The following is a 12,500-nucleotide window of genomic DNA, read 5'->3' as shown; positions in this document are numbered from 1 at the left end:
CACACGCACACGCACCACACACACGCACACACGCACACGCGCACACACACGCACACACGTCTAGAGTTTTCCACTTCCAGCCCGAGTATAAAATTATTGCTATTCTCGCTGTTCTTCAGCGTATATAGCTATTATTTACTTCAATGAGCTAATTGCATCGCAGTGAGGTCACGGACGGAGACATAAACCTTCCGCATGCGCACGCACGCACGCAACAAGAAACAGCCACGGAGAAAGACGGATTCATGGATTCAAAATAAGTCAGAGAATAATACAACTTTTACAAGAAAAAGAAGAAAAAAGAACAACGTTATTGGTTGAAAACAAATAAAACATAAATGTTCCGGGCCAGCATGCATAGCAGTCGGATAAAAAGAAAAAAAAGCAATCTGCGGTGCCGGCGCTAGAACAATACCTATCCATCAGAGACAAGAGAGGCTTAACCTTTGACCCTTTGCGTCTGGTGTGTGTGTGTGTGTGTGTGTGTGTGTGTGTGTGTGTGTGTGTGTGTCTGCGGCTCTGCACTGCACTTCACTTTACTGCCGGTTGGGAGTTACGGCCTTGTCTTCCGTTCCAACGACACACTGCATGTCTGCCAGGATGAGAGCTTCAGACAGTACCAGCCCCCCAGTGGTGGAAAGTAAATAAGTACATTTACTTAAGTATACTGTATAGAACCGAGGACGATTTCACAAATGTCTTCTACACATCCCGACAGTTTTCAGAAAAAGCTGTGTCAGTCGTTCTTCGATTTTTCAAAAAACAGCAGACCTGCAAGCTCGTAGCGCGCCACTCGGTGGCGCGCTTGTAGATCTGCTATTTTTCAATGCATGACACATAATGCTAACACCCAAAGGGTGTTCCCGGCCGCACAGAATGGGGTTAATGTATGTTTTGTAACAAAAATAAAATAATACAAATCTACAAAGTAACTATAGCGACAAAAAACGTTTCAAATAATTGCAGTGAAAGTATATAAAAGTACAATATTTGGCATCCGAGATGTATCGTTGTGGAGCAGTCGTAAAAGTACTGCAAAAATGTGAAATACTCCAGTAAAGTAAAAGTACTTGAGTACATGTACCGGGTTTACGTTATATAGCTGGCATTTACACCAAGCCATGCTGGACGACTAGACTCGGAATTGCATCGTAAATTATAAATATTGATTGTGTTTGTTTGTTTGTTTGGCAAAAGGACACATTTACATTTTACTGCAGCAGAAACCGCTCAGAGAGCTCATTTACGGAGACATCTGCAGTGCCTATAAATCCTAGATGGCCATCTTGCTCAGTAAAAAAAAAACGTTATTTTATTTCATTCGTAGTATTGTTTATTTGTATTGTTTGTTTGGCTATTAAAGTCACACGCACGACATTATACGAGAACATTTATGACGGTTATTAAATTAATTTGGTTACCAACTCTCCATCATTTAGCTGGGGACCCCCTCAAGGACCACTGGTGGTCCTCGGACCACAGGTTGAAAACCACTGAATTAGGGTGTTAAAAAACTCATCCCCCGCTAACGACTTCTTTAACACCTTTTTTAATGAAATCCCGAGCCGTCAAACAACGACGTTAACGTGCTATTTAGCGCTTTACTTAATGATAAACCTATAAAGCTTTTGCAGTTTCTGTTTTCCGTGAAGCGACGGACCGAAAAACGAACGCACCGCGATGTAAACATGGCATTATAATATAAAACTACGACAACTTGGCACTCCAGCATAACAAAAACACACAGTATAAAATATAATTGCAATTTAATTGCCTATTTGTCTTGACGCATGTGTTGTGTTTTTCCTTTGTTTCTGTATGACTACACAATGGGGTGCTCACATAGAATGAAAGTAAAATATATTAAAGGTATATTCAGTGATTTCACTCAAAGAACCTTATAGGTTTCGTTTTTGGCTGTGGGACCTAAGCCTTCGTCCAATCAGGATAGAGAGTCAAAAACGAAACCTAAGGTTTTTTGACCCCCAGGGGTTAACTGGGGACAGGGAGGAACTCCTTATATGGTCAGCACACTCTATAGTAGAGAGGATTATCACAACAAAACAAAAAAATAAGTGATATTTGAATTAAGTGAAATCACTGAATATACCTTTAAAAGAATATACATTACAGAGCGCCCACCACGACCCGCAAAGCACAGAAAAATAAAACAAATCAGTGGCCAGTTCCTTCCTACTAGAGTCTGTGGGCTCTAACACCATGGAACTATTTAGTTCCTTCCTACTAGAGTCTGCGGGCTCTGACACCATGGAACTATTAGTTCCTTCCTACTAGAGTCTGTAGGCTCTGACACCATGGAACTATTAGTTCCTTCCTACTAGAGTCTGTAGGCTCTGACACCATGGAACTATTTAGTTCCTTCCTACTAGAGTCTGTAGGCTCTGACACCATGGAACTATTAGTTCCTTCCTACTAGAGTATGTAGTCTCTGAGTGACGCTATGGAACTATTACGTTCCTTCCTACTAGAGTATGTAGGCTCTGAAGCTATGAAACGATTGGTTCCTAGACGCTTACATACAAGGCCCTGACATTATAAAACTAACTATGGTCTTTGCAGACACTGTGACTCCATTTGTGATGTAGAGAGAGAGAGAGAGAGAGAGAGAGAGAGAGAGAGAGAGAGAGAGAGAGAGAGAGAGAGATGGAGCAAAGCGTGTGGGATGATGAACTTGATGACAAAGTGCAAAGTGACTCCCTTCCTTGGCAGGAGCGTGTAACTGTGTATGACACAGTAAACACACAGTAAACACACGGTAATAGAGAACATATGACCTTAGTTATGGTCATATGTTCATATGTTCTGGAATCAAACAACCCCCGTGGTGGGTGTTTTCTACCCTAGAAAATTATTAGAGGCCTATATATACCAAAGAGTCAAAGAGTTATCATCTTAAGGGTTAGTTCAGATCTTCGGACTTAAAGGGTGTCATTTGTAGCCTATCGTTGACCTGTTTATATACCATAATATAGCGCAACTCTCGCTCAACTTTGACCCCTCTGTCAACAATGGTTTTGTGCTGCTACTGCTGGCGTTAATGTTAACCCATTCTGACCTGAGATCAGATTCTAAAAGTGTCTTCTACATCCTGACAGTTTTCCATTCTGACCCGAGATCAGATTCTAAAAGTGTCTTCTACATCCTGACAGTTTTCCATTCTGACCCGAGATCAGATTCTAAAAAGTGTCTTCTACATCCTGACAGTTTTCCATTCTGACCTGAGATCAGATTCTAAAAGTGTCTTCTGGATCCTGACAGTTTTCTGAAAAATCTATGTCAGTCGTTCTTCAATTAAAAAAAAAAAATCTACAGATCTACAAGCTCGATCTACAGATCTACAAGCTCGAGATCTATGAGCTTGTAGATCTGCTATTTTTCAATAGCTAAAGCATAACACCGAAAAGGGGTTCCTGCCTAAAATGGGTCAATGAGCCGGTCTGCAAGCTCACGTGGCGTACGCTTGTACGTCAGCTATTCTCTGCGAAGAACACTGGGGTTTAACTGGACAGAGACAGAGGTGTGGTGTGGTGTGTCGCAACCAATCAGACGTCCCCGTCCCCTTGAGCAGTGGGACGAAGCACGTCCCAACCAATCAGACTTCCCCCCGTCCCCTTGAGCAGTGGGACGAAGCACGTCGTCTCACATCAGCCCATGGTGAATATTTTAAGACTGAGAGTCTGACGTCTGATTCGCTCTCTAACACCTAGAGACGGTTTCTGATTGGCTCAAACACCTAGAGATCGTAAATGATTGGCTCCAACACCTATAGATCGTTTCTGATTGGCTCCGACACCTAGAGATCGTTTCTGATTTTCTCCAACACCTAGAGACTGTTTGTCAGTTAAACACGCCTGAATGTGTGTGTTCTCTATTATGGGCTTGTGGGGGTTGGATGTGTGTGTGTGTGTGTGTGTGTGTGTGTGTGTGTGTGTGTGTGTGTGTGTGCGTGCGTGCGCGCGTGCGTGCGTGCGTGCGTGCCTGTGCTGAAGTTCAAAGACTATCAGGATGGAAATCGACGAGAGCTGCCAGGACATTCCTAACACAGGTTGATTCACTTTTGCACGTGCACGCGCACACACGCGCACACACACACACACACACACACACACACACACACACACACACACACACACACACACACACACACACACACACACACACACACACACACACACATACTATTGGCTCAGTATAGTACTACTTTTGGTATACTTTACATATACTTTTGTACCGCACTGCAGTATATTGGCCCTTAAAAAGTAAACCATTTGAGTGCTTTTTGCACCATTGGATTGGTCGGATAGTTTATTGAACATACAGTACAGTTTGAGTACAGTCAAACAGTCAGTTCACAAGGGATATAGCACCAAAAAAAAGTCATTGCTGTCTCGTCACGTTTTTTCAGGGGGGAAGGATCATTAATTCGTCTCCCCTGGGCCCATGCTGAAAGGTGGATTTTGCAGGGCTGTTATAAAAAATATGTAAGGGATCTATCTGCATTCTCTTGAGGGAGGTTGGTCAGGGCATTCCAGGCCTGGGTGGCCGTGTTGTATACAAGGAGAATTTAGACCGTATATTTGTTTTGAAAGTGGGAGGTAACAGATCGTCGTTTACAACTCCCTCTAGTATAGAGGGTATATATGCACGTGACATCACCGTACCTGGAAGTCACGCGGGAACGCCCACTGATAAGTGGCAAAAAAAAACTACTTCCTATAGCCTTGACAGCCCATATTATTATGTGACATTTACAGTAGAAACTCAACCGTATACGCTGGGAGGGTCGAGTGATTTCCACAACGAGCGCTTACAAACTCCCGACACTCCATGTTTTGCTCAATGTTTTGCCACTCAGTCTAGATGAGGTACTGTACGTGTCCTGATGGGGAAAATCATGCATGTGCATATACTGTACTCTATATTGTGGCATAGTGTAAAAGTGAGTTTAGGGGAGAGGAGAGGAGAGAGTTGATCATACATGTCCATCATGATAAAGGTGTGATTTTTTTGTACTTATTCTTGTGCAAGCAGAGCGCACAAGTATACTGTGACTGGCTGGGTATGTGTATGTCGGTATGTATGTAGTCCACCGGCCAAAAAGGTGATGTAACTAACCCATTTTAGGCAGGAACCACCTTTTGGTGTTATAGCATTACGTTATATGCTTTAGCTATTGAAAAATAGCAGATCTACAAGCTCATAGCGCGCCACCGAGTGGCGCGCTACGAGCTTGTATAGGTCTGCTATTTTTGAAAAATCGAAGAACCACTGACATATAGAAACATAGCTTTTTTTTTAGAAAACTGTCATTTTCAAACAGACATTTTTTTAGAATCTGATCTCAGGTCAGAATGGGTTAAAGTACGTTTCAAGGTTGGTATAAAGGGGGCGTACAATGTGTGTGTGTGTGTGTGTGTGTGTGTGTGTGTGTGTGTGTGTGTGTGTGTGTGCTTGTGTGTGGCGTGCGCGCGCACCTTTTTGAACAGACGTCCGGAGTCGTCGCTGACTTGGGCGAAGCGCGGTATGATGTTGTTGAGGTACAGGTCGGACAGCGTGGCGTGGTCGCGGCTCTCTCTCTTCACCTGCAGAAGGAGCAGGTTCCACATGTTGACCGGAGAGAGGACGCTGTGCTCTTTCCTATTGTAGGTGGAGAGACACAGAGACACAGGGAGAGAGAGAGAGAGAGAGGGGGGTCAGTTAAGTGCAGACAGGGCGCTGCATGTGCTCCTTCCTGGAAAAAGAGAGAGACACATAAGAGATGTACAGATATCAGTTTTTTTTTTCCCCTTCTAAACATCAGCAAGAGTACACACGTTTTTCCCAACGAGAACCTGTATTATACGACGGAATGCCAAGGAGTGAGCCATCAGAAAACAAGCACAGCCAGGAGAATGAGACTATCATTTATATAGAGCAGGACACTCTGCCACAAAGACACCCCCAAAAAGAGCTGCCATAGCCTGCAAAACGTAGTGCTTTTGCATGTGGGAACCAACACACTATACTGGGGGCAACCAGGTCCCCCCGAGCGCAAAGCATACCAACGAACGGACTGGGCCAGATGTATATATATGGAGAACCGGTGGGACCCAGTGGACCCCGCAGTGAAGTGTGTGACGTATACGTATTATACAGACACATACGGCGACTGATGCACAGACACAAACAGTGGTCCAGTAGTGCCTATATACAACCCCCTCTCCAACTGTGCCGTTTCTTATACAGACGATCCCTATACACAGGAGGCATGGACATTAGACACATTCCACTGCCCAGTCTCATGTCTGCATGTCTGCTCCGTGCGTGCGTGCATGCGTGAGTGAGTGCGTGAGTGAGTGCGTGAGTGAGTGCGTGCGTGCGCGCCAGTCTAAACTGCTGGCCTAAACTTAACGGCATCTGCTAGGGATTGAGCCGGTTCGGTTTCCGGCCGGGTCTTTCTTCTCGTCTCATTTAGCCCCTCCTCCCCAACCCGTCTTTATCCAATAGGCACGTTATAGCATCGTTAAGAGAAGCTTCTCTTCTCAGCCCATAGAGATGCATGGGACGGGATTTCAGACGGGATTTCTCCCCGATATAAATAAATCGATCATTTCAGTATAGCAAGTCGCATCAAAATGTCTTCTAAATCTATAAGTCAACCATGGGCCTGCATAGTATAGAGGCTATAATATGCACTGGACAAATTCACATGACATTATATATAAATGAACTAGAAATGATACGAGGAAAAACGACAGAGGGAGAAATCTACTTTTTAACGAAACGACCTGACGGGAGTTTTCATGTCGCGCGGTTAAGACGACACGGTGATTAGTATCATCAGTATCACCTGGGTCTGGGTGGGCCGTGTTGTTGTGACTTTCTCGACGTTATGGCGTGTATATATACACATAACACTGTGACAGCTATGGGGTGGCGAACGCTTGACCCCGCATAGCAACAAGTTGTTAAAACTAGTGGCATAATTGGACAGTCGCTTTTTTGGGGGTTGGGATTTAGCGAAAGGGCTAATTTTGAACCAGTTCCGAGTGTGTGTGTGTTTGTCTTTGTGCGTGAAGTGACCAAACACACACACGCACGCACACACACACACACACACACACACACACACACACACACGATGTACGCAAACAGAGCTAGACAGACAGACAGATGGTCAGACAGACAGACAGACGGGTGAGCGAGCCAACGCAAACAACACGTTCAGCCAGGGTACAAAACACAGTAGGAACCACTCATAGACCCCCCTCCCCCCCCCCCCCCCCCTTCTGGAGGAACAGCTGTCACAAAAACATCAACAACCTCCCAAAAGTATATACCGTCGTTTTACTCTTCAATACTATAGCAAACGAGAACAGATGACAAAAGAATGTTTGTGTTACTTGTAAATCTGTGTGTGTATTGCATATGACTATATAATCCATAATATATAAGGGGGATGTGCACATGCACTCATAGCATTTGCAGACTTAAAAAAAAAAAGGGAAACCACTCATTTTCAGCATTGAACTATATGCCATTAACCCATTCTGACCTGAGATCAGATTCATACGAGGTTTCCACTGGACACACACTGGTCTGATTAACCCATTCTGACCCGAGATCAGATTCTAAAAATGTCGTTCTTCGATTTTTCAAAAATAGCAGACCTACACAAGCTCGCGCTACGAGCTTGTAGGTCTGCTATTTTTCAATAGCTATAAAGCATAACATGATGTTAACACCAAAATGTGTTCCCGTTAAGAATGGGTTAATATAACTATAAGTTGTTGTGTGGAAACAATAATGAAACAAAAGTCCCCCCTTCTCTTTTTCTTTTGACTTTTCTGTGTGGATGTATGGTGGCTGTCAAAGGCCAGAAAGTAGTGTTTTCCCACTCAGTGGGCATTTCCGCGTAACTTCCTGGTATGATGATGATGATGTCACACGCATTAACCTCTATTCCGATATTAACCCGCATTAACCCATTCTGGGACATTTTTTAGAATCTGATCTCAGGTCAAAAATGCGTTAACGAACCACCATTCTTCTGTGCGTTATAAGAATCTGATCTCAGGTCAGAATGGGTTAAGTGAAGGTTGGGCGGGCCAGTTGCCCCGTGTACTGTACGTACTGTATACTGTAACTCCAGACTACATTGTGCTACATTATGAGAGAGAGCGGAGGGCAGAGACTCAGGAGTCCCGAGTTGGTGTTGGCTATAGTCCTCACTCCTTCATCACGTCGTTATGAAGTAATAGCAAACTGTCCGTCGCTTGTGTGTGTGTGTGCGTGTGTGTGAAGTGAACGTGGTCACTGGCCTAGTGCCTTGCGTGGTGACATCACAGTGTGTGTGTGTGTGTGTGTGTGTGTGTGTGTGTGCCTCACAGATGATCAATGCATGACATAGAGAGGGTCAAATGGATTATGAGTGCATCTGTAAAGGGGGATGAAAGAAGGCCTTTGTGCCCCGAAGAGCACAATTATAACTGCATGGGCAGCGAGAGGACAAGGCCTTAAGGCATATAGACCATACTTACAGTCACACGCACACACACGCACGCACACACGCACGCACACACACACACACGCACACACACACACACACAAACACACACACACGCACACACACGCACACACACACTGAGGGTCGTGCAAATTGCTGCAGTGACCCAAGTCCATAAGGTCAGAGTCAGAGAGACACAGAGAACGTCTGTGACCGATGGGTATGTCCGATGGATGGGGGGGTGGGTGGGTGGGTGGGGGGCTCTGGGTGGTGGGTGGGGGGTGGGTGAGTCACCCAGAGTGATGTGATTAGACCCTGGCACTGGCTGTCACCGGCCCAGACGCTCCGATGATGATGATGATGACTAACATTGTTCCATTAGCCCATTCTGAACGGGAACCCATTTTGGTGTTAGCATCATGTTATGCTTTAGCTATTGAAAAATAGCAGATCTACAAGCTCATAGCGCGCCACCGAGTGGCGCGCTACGAGCTTGTAGGTCTGCTATTTTTTGAAAAATCGAAGAACGACTGACATTTTTAGAATCTGATCTCAGGTCAGAATGGGTTAATCAGACCAGTGTGTGTCCAGTGGAAACCTCGTATGAATCTGATCTCAGGTCAGAATGGGTTAGAGCACGTCGAAGGGAGGCTCAGATCTCCCCCGCATTAGACTTTGTGTCAACTCGGATCGAAAATCACTTTGAAAAAATGCAATCCGTCTATATAGCAAACAAACTGTCTTGTCTGTCTGTCTCCGCATTTCTGTAACTTGTGTCGGTTTTTGCAAAAACATTATAATTTTTTCCTTTTTAGTCTTAATGTCTGGCTGTGTGTACCTCTGTGCCGTTTACATTTATGACTAATAAAAGTATTCGATCAAAATTCAATTAGATGTTATCCAACAATAACAGAATATTCTCCGTTGTCGGGTCTGAGAGGCTATATAAACGCCATCAAATGGTGAGCCGACATGGAGATACGAGGTATATCTGCACTGACAACATGGAGATACAAGGTATATCTGCACTGACAACATGGAGATACAAGGTATATCTGCACTGACAACATGGAGATACAAGGTATATCTGCACTGACAACATGGAGATACAAGGTATATCTGCACTGACAACATGGAGATACAAGGTATATCTGCCTGACGACAGCAACCAACCTGTTGCCCAACACCGTGTCTGGCAGCTCTGACACAACAACACAACGTACATTTTTCGATGCTGTCGGTCAGGGAAAAAAAACTCTTATCTCCAAATTCTTTACTGTTCGCGTTTTGTCGTACTTTGTTTTCATAAAAGATAAAAGCATCAAAAGTGATGGATCCGCGAGCTGGAAACGTAGAGCTTGTAGATCTGATGCTATACTTTTGACAGGTTTTCCAATTAGAATCCTGAAAAGTAACAGTTTTCGGACACATGAGGTTTTCCTCCCCACGGAGACACACTTCCTCTATTTTTTTTTGTTCAGCGGTCCCTCCGCCATCATGTGACGTGTGACATCATCGCCCTTTGTACGTGTCCCCAGGCTGGTGGTGAGTGTCACCTGACCTTAAAGGAGAATTCCATGCTAGAAGGCTTTTCATACCTTTCTTTGTAGTTGTTACGTCCCCACCAAAAAGGTCCAGGTGTTTTATTGTGCATGCAATTTTGTATAATCTGGTCTCAGGTCTCGATGCGTTTATTTACGCTAAAAGTCCGAACGTGGAGATGAGAGGTTTCTATACCTGACAAAGACGCTATAAGTGAGAATAGAATAGCTAATAATGTCACTGAGTTCTCCCCAAGGGGCCAGCTATGCACTCCAATGTTGAAGCGCTGGTCCCTAGTGGCCAAGTTTGGGACTGCAGGCGGATGAAATTCATGCACGAGCACAAGAAAGCGCGCCGCTGGTTTGCTTCCTGGACGCGCACAGGGCAGTTTGTGTTTACATTCTGTTTTCTGGAGGATAAAGCAGCCTTTTTGTTAACCACGACTCGAGTGCTCGCATCATGTACCACATCTCAAAAAATAACTGATTTATTATATTACAGATAAGAAGCCCACCGTAAACCGGAGTTTGGTTTGGTTTACCAGAGCTAATAGTACTAAAACTGAGTAACTGACACGTTGCTGTGTTGTGGGAGCTCGTGTTTTTCGTGTTTCTCGTGTATATTCCTGCATCGAGTGAATTGGTACATAGAAGTTGATCTATTGAAGATTCTGACCTTCAAAGTACCTTTTGATTATATTGCTGTATTGTTGTAGTGTCCTTTCTGCTTTGGCAATGTTGTTTTCTCATGCCAATAAAGCCCTTTGAATTGAATTGAATTGTGTGACATACCTACTTCCATACATTTATACTGTAATGATCAGGACACAAATTCTGATCTTCTGAGCTTATTTTCCCCCGTTTTTGTAGGCCTCAAGATCAGCTAGAATGCTACATTATAGTCACCAATGTACACCGTTTTTAAATGCACAATACCTTTTTTTCTTTTTCTTTTACATAATAGGTAGTTAAACAACTAGTCAACTAGTAAAAATCACTAGAAGTGAAAGCCCTGTGCAGTACTGTAACTTTATGTATTTGAAAATAAATGCTTATTTCTTAAGAATTCTTACAGATCCATTTATGTTGTCACTAGGAAGGGGTTAGGCTAAATAAACTACCCTGTTTGGTGGTGGGTGGGCTGAAAAGTTTGAGAACCACTCCTGTAGGGTAGGTAATTAAAGAAAAGTAATGTATAGCCTATTTTCTGATGGGAACGATATTTTCCTGGGATCACTACATGGTGTTTTTTTTAAACTACCGTAATTTTATAATTTTCCCACATTGAGTTTGTTGATTGTGTTGCATCTTTACACAACTGCGGTACTGAGTTTAAAAAACAGAAGATGTTCAAAGATTGTGGTTTTAATTTAGTCTGTAATTTATGAATTCATACACAGTAAATGTCTTATAGTGTTAATCTAATTCAAGTCAGTGTACAATGGAACAAAATGCACCCATCATGTCATGTGTACAGTACACTAGCTGTAACATTAAACATTGCCCAGATGGAACTGTTTTTATTATATTGATACATTTTAGGGGTAAAATAGACCACCTAGTTGCTAAGTCTTTACTAACATTTCGATATAAATCCCTAGATAATGTCAGAATTCTCAAGTTTCTGGTTCAGCGCCTGTGCGCTATGTAAACAGACGAAAATCTATGTATTGTTTTTTCTTTTTTGTCTTTGCTCGTACTCGACACGGAGCGCGTTCATGAATGGATTCAGGCTTCAGGCGCGTTCACATGGCGTTCACGGCCGAGGTGCACTCTGGGTGCACTTCCGCATTTGGACACCAAATTTTGGTGTCCAAATGCGGAAGTGCACCCAGAGTGCACCTCGGTGAAATGCTGAATCAGCGAAAAGACGGTACTTCCGGCAGCCTTCCGGGTGCTTCAAAACGCCACTGAGCAACTTCCACTGACATGAATAGCAGAGGGGGCGGAGCTTCGCGTTAGTTTAGTCTCTATCCTTTTAATACTCTATGGTTCTCCCCCATCATCATCATCTGACCTTTCACCCCTGACACACATCGCTACAAACTGTCCCTATATAGCTTGATACATGATCACATGACCTTAAATACCTCTGGCCTGCAGCTATCAGCCAGAAATCAGGTGTGTGTGCGCGCGGAGCACACACACACACACACACACACACACACACACACACACACACACACACACACACACACACACACACACACACACACACACTGTGACACACACACACACACACACACACACACACACACACACACACACGGATACAAGTTCACACGTCACTTCACATCACATGTCGTGAGCTTTGTAGATAATACAAATAAAACACAATTTAAACATTTGAAAATGACAATATAATACATATTATAACTAATAAAGGATTTTTAGCCTTAATCTCTGACTGTGTACCTCTGTGCTGTTTTACATTTCTGACATATTCAATCCGA

The 12,500-nt window shown here is 43.7% G+C and overlaps 1 protein-coding gene across 5 annotated transcripts in view; it reads right to left on the bottom strand.

The window, feature by feature from the left end:
• The window catches only part of srgap2 (SLIT-ROBO Rho GTPase activating protein 2), a 113,263-nt gene that overhangs the window by 42,580 nt on the left and 58,183 nt on the right, over positions 1 to 12,500 (bottom strand). For all 5 annotated transcript variants that reach the window (XM_080787842.1, XM_080787844.1, XM_080787843.1 and 2 more), the window contains exon 3: positions 5,496 to 5,658. In XM_080787842.1, coding sequence (XP_080643968.1) covers positions 5,496 to 5,658 — 163 coding nt within the window. The remainder of the gene's footprint in view (positions 1 to 5,495; positions 5,659 to 12,500) is intronic.

The sequence above is a fragment of the Protomyctophum bolini genome (assembly GCF_963924005.1).
Source record: "Protomyctophum bolini genome assembly, chromosome: 2".
Lineage (NCBI taxonomy): Eukaryota > Metazoa > Chordata > Actinopteri > Myctophiformes > Myctophidae > Protomyctophum > Protomyctophum bolini.
This window is presented reverse-complemented; position numbering and strand designations above follow the sequence as displayed.